We start from the raw sequence: 23236 nt of genomic DNA, 5'->3' as shown, positions 1-23236 counted from the left end.
AGTTGTATTACCTAACTGCCCAAATGACAATGCAAGAGAAATTCTGCAAAACAGACAATTGGAACACAAGTAATCAGGGACAACCTTCATAAGGCTCAGATGAGAATAAAAAACCAAGCTGATAGAAACAGACAAGAAAGAGAATTTTCAGTGGGTGACATGGCATACTTGAAATTACAGCCTTACAGACACACATCTTTGAGCATCCATAGATCACTAAAGCTGCATTCCAAGTTTTATGGGCCATTCAGAGTTTTGGAAAGAATAGACAAGGTCGCCTACAAGCTGCTTCTTCCATCAGGTTGTCAATTACATCCAGTATTCCATGTTAGTCAACTCAAAAAGCATCTAGGTCCACAAGCAATACCACATGATGATCTACCACTCATTGATAGCAAAGGCAATATCAAGGTGGCACCAGTTTCAATTCTTGACAGAAGAATGATCCCAAGGAGCAATGACCCAGTAATTCAGTGGCTAATTCATTGTATGAATCTTCCCGAAGCAAAAGCAATGTGGGAGGATGCAGATTTCATCAGGGCAGTCTTCCCGAGCTTCCATCCTTGAGGACAAGGATGCTAAGGGGGGAGCAACTGTCAGGAATTCAGACTTTCAGATAACAGAGAGGAGGAGAGGGTGTTTATTAGCCTTGTGAAGGGTATCGGTTCATCTGGGATGTCCGCAAATCATCCAATGACTCCAGTTGATTCCACACTTGCTTTACCGCCTAATCAGCGTGCCTTTTACTTATCAGACGTTAAACAGTGTTGTTTACTTTTAATTAAGCTTTATTCTCTATAATCATGATTAAGCCTTGGATTATAAAAGGCTAGGTGGAGATTCTATAAAGGATTAAGTGACGAACAATCTAGAACATTAATCCAGTAGAGTAAAGTAATTGTTGCTCCTCCCTAGATCTCTCCGGTCCAATCTATCAATACAACTACCAGAATTTCCACCCTAAATCCCATCTGTTTCGATTTGCATTCGAGTTTGTTCTTGCATTTCCTGTCACAGGACCCAACCGCAACCAACCAACTCACCCATGTCCTAGATCCAAGAAAGCCAATAGCAACCCAAAAACAGAGGCAGATCCAACGACAAGTACACTACATCAAACCTACTGGAGAAAGAGGCGTCCGACCTGTGGCGACGAGAGAGCATGCGCCGCGCGATTGCCGGGCTAGGGATGGAGCAGGCGCAGGCTGTGGCGACGGCGGCGGAGCGTGGAAGGGTCAGAGTCGGAGGAGGGTTTAGGACTAGGAGGAGAGCCGATGGGCCAGGCCACGTGTATTCTTTGATGGGCTGGGCCCACACGAAATATTTAATAAAAGAAGACTGGCCGGTGGGTCCGGAGGGGACAAGATGAGCTGACTCGAGAAGTGAGGCGAGCGGAGCGGACTGGAGCTGCCGATGGCGGCGATGGCAATGACGGCAGCGGATGGATTGCCTGTCGAGCCGCAGTCGTTGAAGAAGCTCAGCCTGAGGTCTCTGAAGTGCTCGCTGGACCTCTTCACCCCCACCAATTCCCTCCTCTTCACGCCCGACGTCGAGAGGTAAACCTAGCTCACACCCTTCCCTTCTCTTCCTTGGCAGACGCAGAACTCTAGCGCTGACGAAACCCTAACTGCGTATTATCTTTGTCTCATTGTGCGGTGGGGGTAGCAAGAGGATTCGCACCGGGTGCAAGCAGGGTTCACAAATGCGATCGAGCACTGAAATATGACCCCCCCCCCCCCCTCCAAATTACTGATATTCGTGAAATGCGAGAAATTTGAGTGAAATTTTGAGAAATTCGAACGAATACATGCGGTCAAACCCAGTTGACTGAGGTAAAATCCACTCGAATCGGACTCTCAAAATAAGATCGGTTTCTTCGACATTCGATCGAATTCCAGCGAAATGCGATCGCATTTTTCGCATCTCGATCCATGTCGAAAACCAGTCGAATTCTTCGAAAACCGAACGTATTTCTCGAATTTCAGTGAAGTTCAACAAAAAAACCAAAAAATAGCTCAACTTTGTAAAATCAATAACTAATTCATCTGAGCTTCAAATCAAGGGACATAAATTTTGTTGGTTTCCTTGTAACATGATCTACATGATAAAAGTATTTATACTCATGAAAAAGTTGAATGTTTTCTGTGAGAAAATGTATTTGCTAAACCTAGTTAAATGCATAGTTAATTCTTTGCTAATCCAAAAATCATGAAACCAATTTTGTTAGTCTTTTTACATGATCCTATGTCTTTTAAAAATATATGAACTCATGAAATAGTTATTGTAACATGCAGGATTATGTAAATGTGTTGCAACTAGATTAATTTATAACTAACCGATTCACACCTCCAAAATTAGTGAAACCACTTTTATTAGTTTACTTATACTATGATTTATGTAGCAAAAATAATGGTAGACATGTAAAAGTTAATTACATTGCTGTTTCTTAACATGTTCACTTTATGCTTGTGAACTTTGTAAAAATCATGGAGAAATTAATAAAACTTTAAATAAAGTGAAACAAATTTTAAAGATCATCTTAAGATACGCCTTACACAAGAAAAATATGTGTCTACATGTTAAGCTTTCCCTTAACGTGATGGGCCAAATCATCCTATTTATACGGTCCATTTCAGTATTTTTCTTTTTTTTTCAAACTTCCTCCATATAAAATATGATGCAAACAACATTATTTTTCAAAAAAAAATCACATAAAGTCTTAGAATTGTCTCTAGTATTTTTAGAAAATTTTGTGATTTTTTTTGAATTTTTTGAATTCAAATTTTGAAAACCGGTCGGTTTATGAATGCGATGCGGCTCAAATCGTCGATATTCGCGCATTTCGAGTGCATTTGCGAACCCTGGGTGCAAGGTGAAGGGTCTGCCTGCTGAGCAGGGGCGCGGGCAGGGCAAGGGTCCTGTGGAGCCGTCGTCGATGGCGTTGGCATTGCCAGTTTTCTTCTTTCTCGTTCTCAAAAAAATCACTTTCTGCTCCCCAAAGTAGAAATATTTTTAGGTCTTTTGGAACGGTTCGCTAGCAGCAGGAGTATGATTTTATGATTTTTTTCCCCATAGTTTTCTAGTGCTAGCATAATCGATTGATTGTAAGTTGTTTACAGAATGCCGGAACATGTCTTGAGGAAAAAATATATAATCTGTTTTATCCCCCAAAAACCAGAGGCACATCACCGCATGCTACCTAACAGCAAAACGAACGAACTTAACACCCAAGTAGCAAAAGACAGATCACATCCCCTACTTAAATTACAGCACAAGAACGATATGTGGTCACCATGAATATTACTGAAAAACAAGCAGCTAGTCTTGAGTTACTCAGCCAATCATCTTCAGGAACTCAGCTTTGCTGTAAAAATTTGTTTCCCCTGCTCCCCTTATGTAAGTGTTCCCAAATAAAATCCTAGATGTATGGATTTCGTTCTGAATAGCCTGCCACAAGTAGATCTTTACTTTCAAATGGAGTGAATAGGATTAGGGTTAGCTTAGAAACCGGTTGAGGCCGGGTTTTGTTCGGTCTGGAGGCGAAGCTGACCGTCGGATCAAATCTTACGGCTCTGAGCGTGTGCGCGTGTTTTTATGGGCTATGGCTCCTAATGGGCCGAGGTCGGCTGCACAGTATGCAGTTTTTGGCCCTGCACATGTATTATGAGCTTAAGTTTTTCCCTTGTTTTTAATTTAGTATTTATTTACTGCTCGTTAATTATAATATTGTTTAATGCTTACATTTCCGTAATTAAGTAATGTTTAATGTACATTAATTTTAATCATATGATTAAGTTTGCCTCTAATTAATATATTTGTTTTGAGACTTAATGTGAGTATGATTAATTTTATAGCTCATGGCTATATACTAACTAACATCATTATGGTTATGTGTCATTTAATTAATTCTTAAATTAATTAAGTTATTGAGTCATCTTGTCTCAAGCATTTAAGTGATCATGACTGTGTAATGATTAAGTTATCTCTAATTAAGATGGAACAAACAAGAAGTCTTAATTAGAGATCTGATGATGTTTGGGGATTATATTGTGGCACACGATTACATTCTGACCAACGTTGATTGTAACCATGTGTCATTCCCATATTTTCTCTAATCAAAATGGAACCAACGAGAAGTTTTGGTTAGGGATTTTATGTTGATTTAAGGATTATATTTTATGGCTCATGGTTACATACTGACCAATGTTGTTCATGATCATTTGCATCTTCATTAGTGAATCCAGTTATTCTTCGTTTTCTGCCAAAAGGTGATGCGAAGTTAGACTACTGATTCTTTCCTCATGTTAAGTTCTTCTTCGTTTATGCCCAACGGTGAAGCGAATTGGAATTGTTAAGTTTTGTCATTAGCATGTTATTAATCCAACCAACGTAGGGTTAATTTCATGATAGATAATTATTCACAGTTTTGTGGATATTAAAGTAATGATTAGTGATATATCCCTATTATCAATTCAGCCATAAGTTATTTAGTTGTTCCTAGTACCTTAATAAAGGAATGAGATAACTTATTAGTACATGATCATTCTTGAGGTTATGTATGTTGATTACACACACAAACATAATGATAATGTTTGGCTCCCATTAGAGAAGCATCAAACTAGACATTTATGAGAATTCAATATTCTAATGACTAGTGGGACCAATTTAAGAAAATGTCCCTTATGATCATAAAATTTAGAATCTAAGGGGGCAATCCTCCGGTTAAATTATGATTATCTGGCAATACTGAAAAAGCATTATGAAACTCCTCAAAAGGTTCTTACCAGTACACTGATCATAAGAGTGCTCAAAGGTTAATGAGTTAGGACATGAAGAATTATTGAAGCCTTTCTAATTCGCTTCATTACGTCATTCTTTTCTAAGAGGATCAACAACGCAAAATGAGAAGTGAACTATGATTGTGCCCATAAATATGTGTATTCATAAAGAAAGTTGGCAAGATACTAAGATAAAAGATTATGTTTATACTGCCAACATTACCTCAAGACCATCAAAATTAAAGCGAAGTCTTAGAGAATGAATAGGAGGCTAATGTTGAAGCTGTTGGAAGGTTTCTATTAGTACTAAATTATGTTTTCACCCTCCATCCTAATAATGTAATTTATGTCCCTATTATGGGAAGTAATTTCCTTGTGTTTCACTCTTATGAATTATTTGTGGAACATTAAGCAAATTGTTAACTCTATTGACTTCACTTAAAGTCAAATATTTATGAGAGTTAATCGAAATTGTGGCATTGATACTTATACCACATTTCGAGGGGGAGAATGGAACGTCTTTATTAAGAAAGAAAATGCTTCATTATGTGAGACATACCCATGACAAAATTTATTGCTTATGCATACCTTATGAAAGTATTAAAGACAACTGTGCATACATTTAGTCAGTATCCCAGCAAATCAGTACCAATATCTTATGTTTTGGGAAAATACCGAGCTTCAAACTTAAGATACTTATGTGCATGGGATTGACAAGCTTCCATCCAGACTAAAAGGTATTATTATTATTATTATCAAAGCCATACCGCTGAGTTTGTAGAAATGTTGATTTCAGTGGGAGCTCTAAGGCAAGGAAAACTATACTTGAGGACAACCGGGCTTATGTTCCAATACTGAAAGTCCAAGAGATTAGCAATCATTTGTCTCCAAAAGTTTTTCCTCCGGTTGATTCTGGATAATGTGAGCCTCACATAAAGATACCTTAAGTTTTAACCTTAAGACCACATTAAGATCAGTGCGAGTAAATTTAACCTCTTGGCTGTTTATATAGACGATATCTTGATGACTATCAGCAATAGAGATATTAATGTTTAAGAACCTTTTTTTTTCTCTTATGGGTATTAAGATTGTCTTGGTGATGCCTCTCATGTTTTAACTATTAAGATTCACCAAGATAGGTCCAATATTAAGGGAGTTTACTCCGATTATTGAGGACGATTAAAGTTTTTCTTACGCTACAACTTTCATGAATATTATGTATACGCTACCGCTGTCATGAATATTATGTATACTTAAGTTTTTATGCGCCCTCATTAATGTTTGTAACCGGAAAACTTGGTAGATATTGATCCAGAACTGGAACACTGGAAAACTACTAAAGACGACTCTGTGTTATACGCAAGGTGCTCACATATGAGAAGTCTCATAACCATAAAGTTGTGCGTTAATCAGACGCCAATTTTGCAAGGTGTGTTGATATTAAGAAATTCACATCAAGTCAAATCTTCATTCTTGCAGGAGGAGCCATATTGTGGAATGGCTCTAACCAATTTCTAAAGTCATCATTAATGATGCAAGCTAGCTTGTGGTATATTATAAGGCTATTAGATAATAAGAAATCCACAATAGGCTGTTGTAGTTTAAGAATAAAGAAAAAAAATTCTTTTGGCTTAAGATTCTATCCTGGAAATTATTATGTTATAGTGCAATTTTGTTTCGAGTAACAATTTGTCAAGTGGCGCTGCCAAACACATGACATTGTGAAAGATGGACCCAGAATCAAATTATTGATGTTCAGCCTATAAGAGTTAAGTATTATGTTCAGCATATAAGTGTTATGCATCATGTTTGGCTTAATGATTCCCTGTTAAAGGCTTGTCTCAAAATTAGTGCCGGTATAAGATTAAATGATAGCCTATACTTCTAGGACAAATTGAGATCTCAAACATCGATCCTGGAAACTACAAAGTTTGTTTTCACCTTTTCAATGTGCACATAATGACAAATGAAAACAAATTACACAAAAGGAACATAAGTGTATAGGCCATCTTCCAAATAAGTATAAGTGATTATCCTATCGAGATAGAGTAGTACACTATAGATGTTGAGGTTTCAGTAGTGTCCTATTAACTACTGTAACATTGTATCTTAGCATGCTGTTCCGTTAAATGTGGAACTTATGATTTCAGTCTTTTGATCAAGTGGGAGAATGTGGGTTCGGTACGGTGATCTCGGCTAGTCAAAATGACCGAGTCTTCAGGAGGGCTAACTACCCACTTATGCACGCGCCATGATCGAGAGGTGCTGATCATCACCGACCGAGGCTTGGTCCCAACCCATGAGCGCTATAAGAAGGGATCCCGCTTCTCACAGAGGTGTGTGAATTGACTGGGAAGTCTACCCTACTACCCTACCGATTAAGGGAGCGACTCAGTGGGTTGAAGAACATAGCCCACCGCTGGCCTTATGTGCCGACGATCACCCTGACGACATTGAGCATCTACATTGACATCGACATGCACGCCTGCATCAAGCAGGCGGAGGTCTTCGCGGCCATTGGATGGCATCTCCTAATCGGGTTAGTCATGATTTCGTAATGCAATATGGTGTTCATGTTATTAGGCTAATTAAGATCCTATCGGTTTAAGGGTCTATTTGGTTGGCATCCGCAAGTTGCCACGCCGCAAGTTAGGCGTGCCACACCGAGTTAGGCATGTGTTTGCTTCGTTGCCGCACTGTGGTGTGCCAAACAATGTTAGGCGCGTGTAGAGAGGTTCTCCACAGCGTTTCTCACCGAATGTCTGGGGAACGAATTGTTCGCCATCGGTTCGGCGCCACACCAAAGTCCGTGCTGCGATTACCGCCCAGGGAAAAAAATGGACCTATATTGTGGAGTTGGCTGATTTCTGGTCAAACAGGCTAGAGGTGGTACGTTACAATTCCAACTAGTTTTCGCATTTGCACCAATTCAGTGACCAATTTCGTCTGATTCCACTTAACTATTGTTACATATTCTGATCAACTAATGATATTTTGGGACAGTTGTACTAATTTTGTGCTGCTATTTTACTTGTACCTTTAAAATTTTCTGCAATTTATCACATGGGCCTTTAATACAAAGTGCTGGATTTGTGAAAGGGTCACATGGGTGTGGTTTCAGATATAATTCCTGCGAGTTCGTCGGTGAGGGGGACCACCCATTGGTCTTTTGATTTGATAATTTTTTTTAGTGATTTTGGCCAGTACCCCCACCCTCATCGCTGGCTGCCCAAGCTTGTCCTATGTTGCAAAAGAAGACCGGTCGTTGTACATAAGCACCTGAGGCACCTGTATTTGTGACATATATATATATACTATATATCTATTATGTGTCTAGGCGTAACTGTTACGCCACCCTCCAATTACAACCCCAAAAATAGTATAGTTGCGATCCACAAGATAAGTGAGTTACTACTAATATGCATAGTCGCAGCTATACTGCTTGTTCACCTCTGCGCATAAGCAGTAACTTGTTCACCTCTGCGCACACCTCCAGTTACGATCCCAAAAGCAGTATAGTTGCAATCCACAATATAGGTCAATTGCTACAAATATGTATGATCGTAACTCGGTAACCTTCTCTAGTCGTAATTATGTACTTTTTATCATGTGATTATAACTTGTTCACCTCTGCGTACACCTCCAGTTACGATCCTAAAAGAAGTATAGTTGCAATCCACAAGATAGGTCAGTTACTACAAATATATATAGTCGTAACTCAGTACCTTCTCGGATCGTAACTCGATACCTTCTCTGGTTGTAATTATGTCCTTTTTATCATGTGATCGTAACTTATTCATCTCTACGCACACCCCTAGTTACTATCTCAAAAACAGTATAGTTACGATCCACAAGATAGGTCAGTTACGATCCCAAGTTGTAACTGCAGTATAGCACAAATCGCAACTGGATGTCTACCATGTTGTAACTGTATAACAATCCTAAAATTTCATCAAAATATAGCATTCATGGATCTTATTTTGTTAAGCGTATTTTTTCTAACAATATGCTTCAAACGGATAAAAAATCGGATATGTTGTTCTAGAGATATTGCATTTTAACTATTCGAATAAAAAAAATCCCATGCAGCTCTGGTGGTGGGATGGATCTGTACGTGGTTGTAACTGATCTGCTTAGCGGGTTGTAACTGATAGTTTTTGAAGTTGCAACTGGATGCGCGTGGGAAGAAGCTGGCTCAATGGCCGGAGTGGCGCAGCGCAAGTCTATTCTGTGCCTAAGCGCATAATAGACTTGCCGTATATATATATATAGTCTTTAGGAAATGTTTTTACTCTCGGGTGTACATACTCCTCCTCTAATGTGTGTTCTGAAAGAAATATGTACATCTTAAAAAGTAGTATATACGTCTCAGAAAAAATATATATTTCACTTAAAAAGAAGTATATACTTATCAGAAAATAGTATATATATCTCATAAAGTAGTATATATTTCAAATTATAACGGGGGATCAACTATGAATCAAATCGGGAGTATATACTCTCGAGAGTACAGAAAGTAGTATATAGAGAGAGATAGAGAGAGAACTAGTCACTAAGGCTGTAAATCTTAGACGGTTTAGAGGAAAAGAACAATGGTAATATTGAAGAGTTTTTTACAGTACTCCGCTCTTAAAAAAATTGAACAAAACCAACATATATCAAAGCACGTAGTTAAGATTAGGAGGGGCAAATCTGTAATAATATCAATAAATAAATAAAATTTCAGTTAGATACGAATGTTAGTTTGATTGTGTTAATTGTGTTACGAGATCATGAGTGTTTTGTTTTGATGTAACAGATGCAAGTACAGAGTAAGAAACGAGTTTGCGGAAGGTTCTAGATGGTTCTAGGGAGCGAACAGGTAGTACGAGGGTAGGAAGAAGATACACTCGCCGCTCATTTTTGTTCGGTTTAGGTTCAGGTTGTTTGACGATCCTCCTCTCTGTGCTAAGGTTCCTTTTGTATTCGATCTTGCTCAGACCTCAGCCCGTTGCCCAGCCCAAACCATAATATGCCCTTGGTTCCTAACATTAATTTACACCCGCAATTTAATACTGTTAAGGCCCTGTTTGGAAGCTCGGTTTTGCCCGGTTTTAGTCCAAAACTGATGTAAAACACAGGCTCTATTTTTTTCGAAGTGGATTGAAAAATTCGTTTGGATGACCGGTAACACACTAAATTTCCGACCTGTTTTGACCCATTCCGTGGGATTGGAAAACAGATCTCGAGACGTCTAGAAAAGAAAACGATAACTATCGGGTGCAACTCCTCGTCTCATCCCTCCCCCATGGACTCCACTTGGCCTGGCTGCGGCGGCAATCCGGCCGGCGACCACTGTGTACCAGTGGGCGAGCGCATCGGAGACGGCTGGGGAGCGGCGGACGAGCGCATCGACGGCGGGCAAAATCCTCGCTGTCACCATCCGGTCCTCAGTCTGCGGAGCTGCCATCGTCCTGGCCTTCATCTGCACTGTCCTGGCCTCCATCTGCACTGTCCTGGCCTCCATCTGCATTACCTTGGCCTCCATCTGCACTGCCGCTGTCATCCTGGCCTCCACGGCTGCCGCCGCCGTTCGGTCCTCAACCTGCACCATCACCATTAGCGTCATCCCTGTCTGTTGTCGTTCAGGCCTTGATCCGTCGCCGCCTATGTCTCTGATCTCATGCATCTGCGTTGTTGCTGTCGTTCGACAACAACGATGGGCTTGAACTCCACATTCCGGCTCTAGGCAAGAGCAATAGGCTCCAGGCAAGAGCTATAGGCTCCAGGACATGGACATCTTTCCTCCTGCTTGTTGCAAATGGTGAGCTAATCTATGTGATTTTGGTTCAGAATTCTTGATCTGTTGCCTTCCTGGGTTATGATTCATGTGATTTTAGTTGGGATTTGGATCTCTCTCACTCCTTGGTTCTGAAATCATGGTTCTGCTGTGATTTCAGTTTAGATTTGGATCTTATGGTCCCATCTGTGTTTGATTCATTTGATTTTGGTTGGGAATTGATCCGTAGAGAATTGCTACATGCATGTTGATGCTACTAATTTACGGGGGGCTCATTAATTTACACTGCTATTTTTGGATCTTTGGATTCACTAATTTATACTGTTGTTTTATGCATTACCCAAACAATATTTTTCAGGGGAGAAGTAATCCTTCGTATTCTTGTGCACAATAAAATACAGGTGTAACACAATTACAGGTGAAAAAAATTACAAGACTTCCAAACGGGCCTTGAGAAACTGTCAAGGGATGGTTTTGGGGTCATTTTGGGTTTTATGACATCCTATGTGGTGCACTGGCTGACGTGGCATGATGATTCATAGGGAAAAACTGTGTGGACTTTTCACTTCGTAAAAAACAGATAAAGGAGACACTACATAAGTGACGGATCGTAATATGACCCGTTACTAATACCAATTATTGGTGATGGGTAAAAATTTGGCTCGTCACCGATGACGACTCATCACTCACATATCATCGTAGGTCAGTCATTGGTGACAGGTTAAGTTAATGACTAACTCATCAGTGACGGATCTCATAGGCCTATCATAAGTGACGGGTCAAGTTATGACCCGTCACTAATGACGTTATTCAGAAATACAAAAATGATCTAAACATTGCAAAAAAAATTATTTTTCTCTTATTTTTTCTCACTTCAGAAGCACTAGAATATGAATTATTGTACATTTCTGCTCAAGTTTGATGTAAGGGGTAACGGCTATGGACACAAACGCTCGTTCCGAAAACGATGCAGAAACTTTCGGAGGCGAGAACTCAATCTTCCAAGCCGTTTTAGGCCTCGAAAAATTCGTCGAACCCGACGAAATAGGGGAGAAATTGATGTAACTTTTTCTGTAGATGTTCGTAGAGTAAAAAAAACGTCGAAATCGGAGTCCGTATGCAAAGTTATGACCATTTAACCAATGGCACTCCGAGTTAACTGGTTTTTGTGTCTATTGTAAAATTAGCATTGGTGACGGGTCATAATTGTGACCCGTCACTTATGATGACCCGTCACTTATGACTTGTAATAAGTGACGACCTTCGGCAAAATAGTTAAAAGGATTTTTTATCCGACTCCTTTCAGGACGCATGCAGGTTGAGGTGGTTAGGCAGCTACGCGCGCGAGGGGCCATCGCAAGTTCGATTCCCACGGAACACACATTCTAAAAATAGCCTGAAAATATATGTAGAGACACGTGGTGAATTGTGACAGGCCTAAGTTAGATTGGCTCAGGTGAAAAATATTTTTTTTTGACTTTTTTCGTATAAAAAAACGCAAAAACCGTATATCAGTCATAAGTGACGGGTCACAAACAAATCATAAGTAACGGGTCACAGTTGTGACCTGTCACCAATGACCTTATTGATGACGAATCTTTACCCATCACTTATTACATATCATTAGTGACGCGTTCGGGGTGACGAGTGTGGGACCTGTCACCCATAACAGCTATGACCCGTCACCTTTGTCTATTTTTCACATAGTGTTTTTGTATAAGATGGTGTGGATGCCACATGTAAAAAATGATGATGTAGCAGCAACATAAACTACAACTGCTAAGAAAACCAATTTTGATGCAATTGCACTGGCTTTAAACAGTTGAGGATGTAAACAAAACCAAAGCAAGAGTCGAGCGACAAAATTGGACCTTTTTCTTTGGATAATTTTTTTTAGAATTCAAGGGCAAAGCCCCATTTTCTTTGGATAATGAACGAGTAACTTTTGTGCATTTTAAATTACACTGTTCAGTACACGTAGAAGGTGGTTGCAGCCTTACAGGCTGATTTGTTGGATCCTTGCCCCCAACCCCAGCCCAGACACAAGGTAGCACAAATATGAAATACATCCACAAAAATCTGCCTTTTCTTTCATTGGGCACCTGCCAGAAGGTGGAACCATCCTGGGTTTGGTTTTCAGGATGATTCTAGTAAAAAGAAAAAAAAACCCTGCTTGTCACAGCCAGATTGTGAGAGTACTTGGTTTTTAGGTTTTTACATACTTCTGCAGTTCAGCCAAGGGCGGGCACACATGAGGTCATGGGTGTACAGATGTACACCCAAATATTTGTCTCATTCTTTTCCGGTTCAGCCATTTTGTTCAGCTGTTGCAAGATTACTCAAAAATTCATATTTTCAATCTCTTTTCCCTATAAGTTTAGACTTTCTAAAAGGCTCCAAAAAATCTACCAATTTTTGTGTAGGTTGTATAATCTATAAGAAACCCATTTTAACTGGTTGCACTTAAAAAGCTGGAACAGAATTCAAATTAAAATTCATTAAAGTTGATTGTTTTTGCACATTTCATGAATTTTTAGAGCTTTAAAAGAATTCCCAAAAATAAGGAAAAAATTGCCAATATTCATCTTAATTAATGGGCTAATTTCTAAAATTATCCCCAGATCTAAGTTATATAGTGAAATTTCAAGCTTCTTCATATGACCTCACTTTTCATGAATTTGATCAATTCCAATTAAATGCAAATGCATGCAACAATTGTTCAAAAATAATCAAAGATGATGCTCATGTTGTATATGTATGTCAATTGTTGTTACCGAAAAAAAAATATTTCCAGAGAGAATCTAAAACCAAAATATTTCTGAGAGAATCCAAACGCTAGGCGGGGCGCGGTGACGGCGCAGGCATGAGCGAGGCGCGGCGCACACGGCTGCGCGCGGGCATGATCACAATGGGTATGTACACCCAAATTGAAAATGCTAGGCCCGCCACTGAGTTCAGCAGAGTGATGCATTCACCATGATGTCATGATCTTCATCAGAAGCGCACATTACAGTTTTCACAACTTCCACGGATAGGGTTCTCAGACTTACATGCATACTCTGTTAGTTGTATCCTTTCTTAATTGCTATTATTTGATTATTATCTGTGGGTTTAAATCCACCTTCATCATTCATCGTCTATGGTTCTTTGCATAATCTATTTTTCCATTAACATTTCTTTAACTCTCCTTTGTAATTGCTCACACATGATTGTTCTCTTGAACCTGATACATTGCTAACTGAATAGTGCTGAAACTGACTCTTCTTATTCTTTCGTCTCAGGAAATATTTCCAATGGCCTGCAAATGCTTTATGAGTCCTACTAGTTTTCAATTTGGTGCAAAAGCAAAATGCACTGAGAAACTTCAACTTATGGTTCATCGCCCTGATTTGGATATTAGTGAATTAACAACCGTTGTACAGAATAATAATGGTTCCTTAATGGTCATAGGACAGGAGAACTTGGCTGGACATGGGGAACATGAAAGTAGGATGCAGCATAACTGTTCCGATGGTTGTCTTTTTACAATCCAGCAGAGGAATGAAATACCTCTGGGTCCTGACTATCAAGCACAGGTGCCACAATGGACTGATGAGTTGTCTGAAATTATGATGATCCAAAAACGTTGAAATGGTTGGGAACAAAGGTCTGGCCTCCAGGAAGTGAAAACAGGAAAGCATTGTTTTGCGGTGACCCTATTGGCAAAGGTAGAGAAGTTGTTTGTAGCTGCAACCTTCCAGGATCAGTAGAATGTGTTAGGTTTCATGTAGCAGAAAGGAGACTTAAGTTGAAACGTGAGCTTGGTTCAGCTTTCTATGCGTGGGGATTTGATCGTATGGGTGAGGAGATTGCACTTTCTTGGACAGATGAAGAGGAGGCAAGCTTCAAGGCTTTAGCACAACTTAATGTTCCATCTTCAGGCAGGAATTTCTGGAACCGTCTCCGCTTATTGTTTCAACCGAAAGGAAGGAAAGAACTTGTGAGCTATTATTTTAATTGTTTTCTACTTAGATGGAGGTGTTACCAAAATAGAATCAGTCTAAAGAATATAGATAGTGATGATGACAAAGAGACAGAATTTAGATCCCTGGGTAATCGACTTGGTCACAGTTAGAGGTGGGACTTGGGCCGGGCCAGGTCGGGCCAGCCCAGCCCAGCCCCTTCAAGCCTCGGGCCTTCCGGGCCGTGTTAGGATAGCCCGAGGAACTATTCGTGCCGGGTCAGGCTGGCCCAAGCCACTTTCAGCTAGGTCTAGGCCCGGCACGAAGGCACAATGGGCCTCGTCGGGCCAGGCTGGCACGGACCCAGCACCGCTCGTCCACACTCCACCGCACTGGAGGGCGCGTGAGGGCGCACTGGCACGGGCGCGGCACCGCGTGTCAATCGGCGTGGGTGGGCGCTGGCGTTGGCGTCGCGTGTCAGCGCGGGCGCGGGTGGGCGTCGGCGCTGGTGCCACGTGCTGGCGCGGGAACGGTGCAACGGCGCAAGCGATGCGAAATGGCGCGAAATTTTCTTACACCGGTGCGAAATGGTGCAATACGGCGCGAAGAATATAATACATAAAATAGGTGCATCAAATATTTTTGGAGGAAAAAAGAGAAATTTTCTTATAAAATAATGTGTTACAATGTGATTGCCTCGTTAAAAACCTTACACTCCAGTATGGAGTTCCCCCGGTAAGGAAAAGAGTACAATACATCATTACACACATAATTTACTCATTATCATCTAGATCAAGGTTTGCACGGATCAAATATAACAGCAAAACAATAGAGATGTGGGATAGCAGAGAAATATTTTAGATATTTATCTTTCATTTGTTCGACAATGGGATTTAAAACATTGTCATCCTTATTTACATTAAATGTGGATGCAATTCTCCAGAGCCACTCTATCACTAAGCAAGATGTAGGATAATAAACACCGGACAGCTGCACTGTTGCCTTGTAAAAGGGTTTTAGAAAAAGTTGTAAACGTGTAGCAATGTATCAATCAGTTTCTGTAAGTAGTAAACTAGCATTATGAGCATTTACGAAAACAATAATAATTCCCTCGTAACCTTTCACTTGCTTCAACATAGTATATGTTGAATTCCAGCGCACTTTCATGACAAGTCCGAATTTCCTTGGCTTCTTACCTTGAGCCTTGCAGTAGTCCTTGAAACTACTAAACATTGTAGGCGAACTAGAGATGAGACGGATGGCACCACGAATATTTTTCAAATATCTACTTACCATTGTCATACCTGCCTGCACCATGATATTGATGATATGACACATACATCTTTGGTGGAGAACATACCCACCAATGTAGCTCTGTATGTGAGGTTTTAGGTCCTCCATTGCTTTTGAGTTGGCTGATGCATTGTCCAAAGTTATAGAAATAATCCTATCTTCTATTTTAAATTCCTTAACAACCTCTAGCACACGTGCGGCAATGGCTTCTCCTGTATGTGACTCATCGATGATTCTAAACCCTATTATTCTTTTATTTAGGTTATAGTTGTTGTCTACATAATGTGCGACAACGCTAAGATATGATGTTCTTTGATGTGATGAAGTCCAAATATCATATGTTAAAGCAAATGAGTAGGTCACGTTATGGAAGTTTTGTTTCAAAGCATCTAATTGACTATGAAACAATTTTAAAATATCATTCTTAGTAGTTTTTCTAGAGACATATTGATATTGTGGACAAAAACCATATTGGATCATTCCCTCAAAACTAAGGCTTTCCCCCATTCTAATTGGTAGATCCTCAGAAACTATATACTTAGCAATTTATTGACGAGTTACTGAAGGATCAAATATCCATGTGCTTACCGAACCGTCAGGCGCGAAGGTAAGTTGTGTCTGTATAGGTTGTCTAGCTATCCGCGCAGCTGCAGCAATCTTTTCCCGACACCGTTTCCAATGTCAATTCAAATGTCCGGTACCTGCTGTTGTAGACGCAGATAATTCACGACTACAATAATTGCAAATTGCGATATATACCTTCTCACCACCCCGTATTTCCTCAACCAACTTCATGTGCTTCCACGCTTCTGACCGACGTCCGGTCGAGGTGGACGTGTTACCAACAGAGGTATGATTCACATCATCAGGCTCCATCGGATTTGCGTCGGTATGGTCGTCCTCATACCCCTCAAGACCGTCCATGTGACAATCATCCATGCCATAATCTCCCATGCTCGGGGACAACTGACGAGGGTCGAGAGCTGGAGGGGGGCTAATGGAGCGTTGAACGGCTCTAGCGCGCTTGCTCCGAACAGCACATGACTTTGAACGAGGCAGCATGGTTGTTTTCTGTGTTTGGTGACTTGGTGTGATAGAAAAATATATATCAGACTAGAAGATTAAATAGAAGCAGAGAAGTAGCTGTTTCCTCTGCTCTTACCCATTGCTTTTTTTTGGCACTTTGTGTCACTCACGAGTCACAGGCTCACAACATAAAGTTAAAGTTGATGAGTCACTTCATTGTGTCACTCGATGTGTCGTTCGATGAGTCACTTCATTGTGTCACTTTATGCCCACTAGCTAACCTAGTTGTATGCCTCGTATTCCTAATCTCATGTTTGCCTGTAGCTTAGTAGTACTGCTTGTTTGTGAAGTTTGGTTGAGAGATTCTTGTGCTCGTGTTGTAAATCACCACAATTCTTGATCCTGCAGGGATGTGTATAATCACAAACTGTTTAGCTTCTTAACTTACAGTCTCTAATTCAAATCCATGGTACTGAACCTTGCATATTCTCATTTGCCTCAATGTTCAGTGCATCATGAGTCCATGATCATTTTCTTCTGACATGCAGGAAAATGGCCCAAGAGATGTGACCGAGCAGAGCTAATTTTCTTTCTTTCATTTGACATCACCATATCACAACTCAGCTTACAGATTGTATATGGCGAACTGGACCACCGTGCATTGGGCTTTTTTCGTGCCAGGCCGGCCCAGGCCTGGCCCATTTTTTGTCCAGGACTGAACCGCCCATTGGGCCCCATATCAAGGCCATTAGACAGCCTCATAAGGCAGACATCATTGTCCCGGCCTGGCCCATAAATTGTGCCAGGCCAGCCCGGCTCATCAGTGCTTGTGCTGGGTTGGGCTTGGGCTGGATCGGGCCGTGCCATGCTTGGGCCGGCCCAAAGTCCCAGCTCTAGTCACAGTGCAGCTAAGTATCACAATACCAAGCACACCATTTGCATTCAAAATACACACTGCATGAATTTGGATGAGTAGCTGCTAATCGTATTTTAAGAAGCTGATCGAGGTTTGGTGTTAATTCACTTCTGTCGTTGTTAGGAGACTGAGGGATGTACCTGTTGTTTTCTTAGTTTTTTTTCCTTCCTTTTTTAGTTATTAACATAATACTTATCCTGTAAGTATAGTTGTCAGTAGCATGCTCTAGGCTCCTTGTTGTATTTCTCTAGAGAGATGGAGCAGAAAGAGCATGTATGTAGCGGTTAGTCTTCTGAATCTAGTACTGATGTTCTTTGTAGATCCAGCTTGTATTTGTTGATTAGAACCTTATGTGTAGTCCTCTTTTTCGACGTGTTGAATGAATGGTAGGATCACGGGTAATCATCTCATCTTTGTTGTTCATTGATACATATCTTTCATTGGATGTGCTTATCGTATTTCACTTGGTCTCATGAAGTACGTTATTAGTCCAGAAAACCAGAAGAGATCTTTCATGTGCCTATAGTTTTCTTTTTGCAAGCTCAAAACAACCTGTGAGAGCTGGCTAGTTTCTGGTCAAACCAGCTAGAGGCGGTATGTTACAATTCTAACTGGTTTTTGCACCGATTCAGTGACGAGTCATAACCAACTTGGTAACTGTTGTCACAGATTCTGATCAACTAATGGTATTTTGGGACAGTTGTCCTACTTTTGTGCCGCTATTTTACTTGTATCTTTAAAATTTGCTGCAATTTATCACATGGGCCTTTAATACAAAGTGCTGGATTTGTTAAAGGGTCGCATGGGCGTAGTTTCAGATATAATTCCTGTGAGTTCGTTGGTCCTTTTGATTTGATCATACATGGTGTTTGGCCATGGTTAGGAAGGGGAAAATAGAGAAGAGTTTAGAAGGGAATGGGACTACGCATAGGATTTTGAGTTTTATTTCCAATCCCTTGTTCCTAACATTTTCTTTTTCCCTTTAGTTCCAGTTCCGTGTTCCACAATAGGAATGACTGCGCTAAAATGTTAGGAGTCAGAATTCCGTATTTCAAATCCCTATCCCATACTTCTGCTTCAACTCAAGTGGGTTAAAATGTTAGGACACTTCATTTTGCAGGAGAAGCCAGAGATTTAATCTTGGATCTGCATCTGTTTTTAAATCTACGAGAGCGTTCTATCCAGGCACACATACAGTTAACAATTTTCATACCTTAACTGTGTAAAGGCAATTAAACTAGAATTTATTTTGGATTGAGATGTCAATTATACCAAGACCCCTTGATCCTTAGGTTGGCACATTATTTTCTCTTTTGTAAGCCTATATTTCCGTTTGATATTATTTTTGTGTGATAATCCATAATATGTTTGCGTTCTGTTGTTTTAATTTTGTAATGCTTAATTATAATTGATTTGAAAAAGTGTGTTGATTGCTAACGTAACTAAGTTGGAGTTTGCTAACGTAATCTTGTTGGATAAATGATATCTAAAATAAAAAAGGAAGGAAATGCAAGGCAAGAAGTAGTCTTGAGACTAGACTCTATGATTTATTTTTTAATCTTCTATGTTGTTTTGTCTGGTTGTTGATCTATGATTACAGTTAGCCAATCAATTAATTCGACGGTTGAATATTTTGCTTTTTTATGGGAATTTCTAGGATTTTCTTAGGATTAAAGTGAAGGCTTCTTAGGAGCTTCCAATTAGTAAATATAAGATAAGTTGCTAGAAAAATCTGGATAGTAGATAATCTAGTCCTTTACGCACACCTCAAGGTAATTCAATGAAAAACATCATAAACATCGCTATGCTACTAAAGACGGAGTTAATCAGTACTATCTACCTATTGCTGATATGTGTTTACCCTTCAACTGCTCAGGCATTAAATCTTCTTTGATTTTCTCTCAAAATATTTAATAAATTTTGGCTGCAAAACTATCTTAGACTCGGGGCTTGTTATGTTCCATCTGAAAGATTGCGTCTCTAACCTCCCTCTCTCAAAGGACGATGCGGTAAGAAGTCATTTTCTTGCTCACTCTGTCAAAGAACAACTCAACCGTTGAGACTCGCTGCATAGTTGGTGTTCGTTCGAGCGCATGCGGGATGGTGAACACGTGTGTGCTTTTATTTAAATCTAAAAGGAACAATTATAATATTGCAGAGTTTTCTACAGTACTCCACACTTAAAAGAATTAAACAAAACCCACATATATCTAAGCACGTAGTTAAGATTAGGAGGGGCTAATCTGTACTAATATAAATAAAGAAATAAAATTTGAGATAAGTACAAATGTAAGTTTGAGTTAGGAAAGAAATCAACTTATGATCCGTCAACTCCTGCATGGTTTAATTGTTATGAGATCCTGAGTGTTTTGATGTAACAGATGCAAATACAGGAGGAAGAAACGAGTTTGCGAAAGGTTCTAGATGGTTCTGGGGGCGAATGGGGTAGTATGAGGGTAGGAAGAAGATACACTGGCCACTCGTTTTGAGGGTGATTTTGGGTTGTATGACCTCCTATATATATGGTGCACACCTAGTCGATAGATGTGGCATGATAATTTACAGAAAAAAAATTATGTGTTCTTTCTTTATAAGGTGGTGCGGATGCCACATGTAAAAAAAATGATGATGTAGCAGCAACATAAGCTAAAACCGCTCAAGCAAACCAATTTGGACGCAATTGCACCGGTTTTAAACAGTTGAGGGATGAAAAGTAAATGGCATTCAAATTCCGGATGTAAACAAAACCTGAGCAAGAGTCAAAGGACGAAATTGGACCTTTTCCTTTGAATTATGAACGAGGAACTGTTCTTCGTTTTAAATCACATACCGTACAGTCCACGTGGCAGCACGTGGTTGCAGGCTGCTTTGTTGGATCCTTGCTCCCGACACCAAGCAAAGAACAACTCTTGCTTTGGTAAAAGCAGCACAGACACAAACTAGCCAATGACAAAAGCTTCCTCAGGGTGGCCGCCCCAAGCAAAGAACAACTCTTGCTTTGGTCAGACACAAGCAGCTCAGACACAACCAAACAACGGAAGAGCTCCATCCATCATTTCGAATTTGCAACCAGATAGCATTATTGAGAGCTGCTCTCTCCTCTTTCCATCATTGTTCATCACTATATACCTTTTTTCTCCCACCAAATTTTCTGGTATATTATCAGCACAGAACATGTAGCTGCCAAGGTACGTGCCTACTAGTTTAACCAGTAGTTTCCTCTTCCTCATTTTAATTATGCTCATCGCTTTGTTTAGCCAATAATAAGTATATGGATTGACAATGGCGATGCAAAATTGATTTCTCTTGTAGGGTCTAGCAAGTGGAGATAGATTCATCTGGAGGCGCAGATGAGTTAGAGATTTGTAAAGACTTGTGATTTCTGGGCCTTGATAGATAAAGTCCATCATGCCTAACGTGGTAATTTGTTTTTTCTACATATATGCATTTTTCATAAACTAGCGTTGCAGTTGGATGTTTCTAGAGTTAGTTTGAGGTTCTTGTCGTTCTCTGCAATAACAAATTACCTTTACCTGCACTTTGTGAGTAAGTGATACACCGAAGTTATACGTAACCTGGCCTGAACTTGGGCGTACCAGAGGGTGTCGATCATGGGCGTAGAGGTTAGGATCTTATCCTCTCCGTCTCTCCCAATTAACAAAAGTAAATAAATGAATATATAAGAACACGGATGTTTGGTGAAGCTTTCTTCATTATTAGATCAATACATAGATTATAGTAGGGCTCCTCTTGTATATACATAATATTAATGTGTACCCTTCTTGAGGACAAGTTTGGTATGTGCCCATCCTAAACGAACATGGAGGAGGAGTCCTCTTCTGCGCCACGCGCCCGTCCGCCTGTCTCGGCCATAACTGAGTCGGACTTCCCTCCTAAGTCCGGTTTCATAACACTCCTTGGGCTAATTCTGTAATATTCATATGGCTTGTTAAAAATTACATCCAAAAACCCAGTATGAAAAGCAGTTCTTGGGGAAAGAGTACATAGCTACCGCTCTTGTATTGCACACATTGCCTAATTAGATCATTTAGAACCACTCTACTAGAATAATTCATGGATTTATTCCATTTTTGGGCTCCAACTATTATGAAAGTACAATTTTGGCTCTCTACCTACAAAAGCAAACACTCTATAACCCCCGATTACTCAATCCAGACAAAAAAAAACAGCCTGTAGCAATTCCACCCCAATTTTCATCCTACGTGGTGGTTGCATGAAGTGGTTTTGACACGTCATCTTGACATTGACACCGTATGAGAGAGGAGTTAAAAGAATTGTTTCTACATCTAATGGACCTACATGCCAGTGGGCTCAAAACGGTTTAAAAATATTAAGTTTGATACCAAAGTCAACAAAGAGGCAAGACGTAATGCCAGAGAGCCTTTTTTCTAAGCACTACTACAGAAAACCCTTGCACTGTCGGTTTTGGAGTCGGCAGCGGGCAACGGGCAGTACTATCACTGCCGGCTCAGTGGACCGAAAGTGAAGAGTGTTATCACTGCCGGCTGAAGGATTCAGCCGGCAGTGATTCTCTGCCATCACTGTCGGTTGTATCCTTCGGCCGACAATGATTTGTTGGAATCACTGTCGGGCAAAGGTTTTAGCTAGCAATGTTTTCCCTCTCCCCCCTCCATGGTCCTCCTCTCTGTCCTCTCTGTACTCTCTCTCTCTCTCTCCTTAATCTCTCCGTCTCTCTCAATACATGCATACAATTATACATATATTTACTGTAAATTAATAATAAAAACACCTTCATTAATACATAGTAAAACACATATTACAAGTCAGGCATCGACAAACACACAATATTACAAGTCACCCCCTGAAAAGTCGGTTGAGTTGAGCCAATCCAGTATCCCTCTAGCTCTTCCACGATAAGGACCGCGTCCCCGCACTGACGATTGATGGTGTGAGTACATCCGGGGACACCAGGGGGCCGATGGTGGTGGAGCGGAGGACCTAGCAACGCCTGATCGACCACAGTGTCGCCTATGCTCCAGGCTCGCCGGCGTGTCAAAGAAATCGAAGTCTGACACCTGAACGCCTCTAGGTTTTGAGCCTTCGGCCTCCTCCGCAGCACACTGATGGGCAACCCTCTCGTCCTCCTCCTTCTAGGCGCGTTTACGGGATACTGCTTCTTGCTCCTCCGTAGTGCATAGCTCATGGGCTAGCCTCTCATCCTCCTCCTCTTGGGCACGTTTACGAGATGCCGCTTCTTGCTTCTCCTTCGCATCATCGTTAGAAGACCATTGTGTCCAAGAGCCATCTGACGATACCAACTTCGCATCATACATAGTAATTCATATCATTCATTAATAAATGAAAAAATCTATGATTTACAACTAAATAAGTCCTGGTTCTACGATATGCTATCCATTGTGAGGATGACAAGTGGGACCTAGTCCCACATGTCATTGACACACCAGTGGCATACCGTAGAATAGGTAATGTCATTCATTAATATTGTGTGAATTACGGAAAT

The 23236-nt window shown here is 40.5% G+C and overlaps 1 protein-coding gene and 1 pseudogene across 1 annotated transcript in view; both read left to right on the top strand.

The window, feature by feature from the left end:
- Positions 1-2901: 2901 nt before the first annotated feature.
- LOC133923896 (protein pleiotropic regulatory locus 1-like) overlaps positions 2902-23236 on the top strand; it is a 37270-nt gene continuing 16935 nt past the window's right edge. The window contains exon 1 of the mRNA XM_062369189.1: positions 2902-2954. Coding sequence (XP_062225173.1) covers positions 2936-2954 — 19 coding nt within the window. The 5' untranslated portion in view covers positions 2902-2935. The remainder of the gene's footprint in view (positions 2955-23236) is intronic.
- Positions 13421-14671, top strand: LOC133923731 (AT-rich interactive domain-containing protein 2-like; annotated as a pseudogene).

This window comes from Phragmites australis, chromosome 7, assembly GCF_958298935.1.
Source record: "Phragmites australis chromosome 7, lpPhrAust1.1, whole genome shotgun sequence".
Lineage (NCBI taxonomy): Eukaryota > Viridiplantae > Streptophyta > Magnoliopsida > Poales > Poaceae > Phragmites > Phragmites australis.
This window is presented reverse-complemented; position numbering and strand designations above follow the sequence as displayed.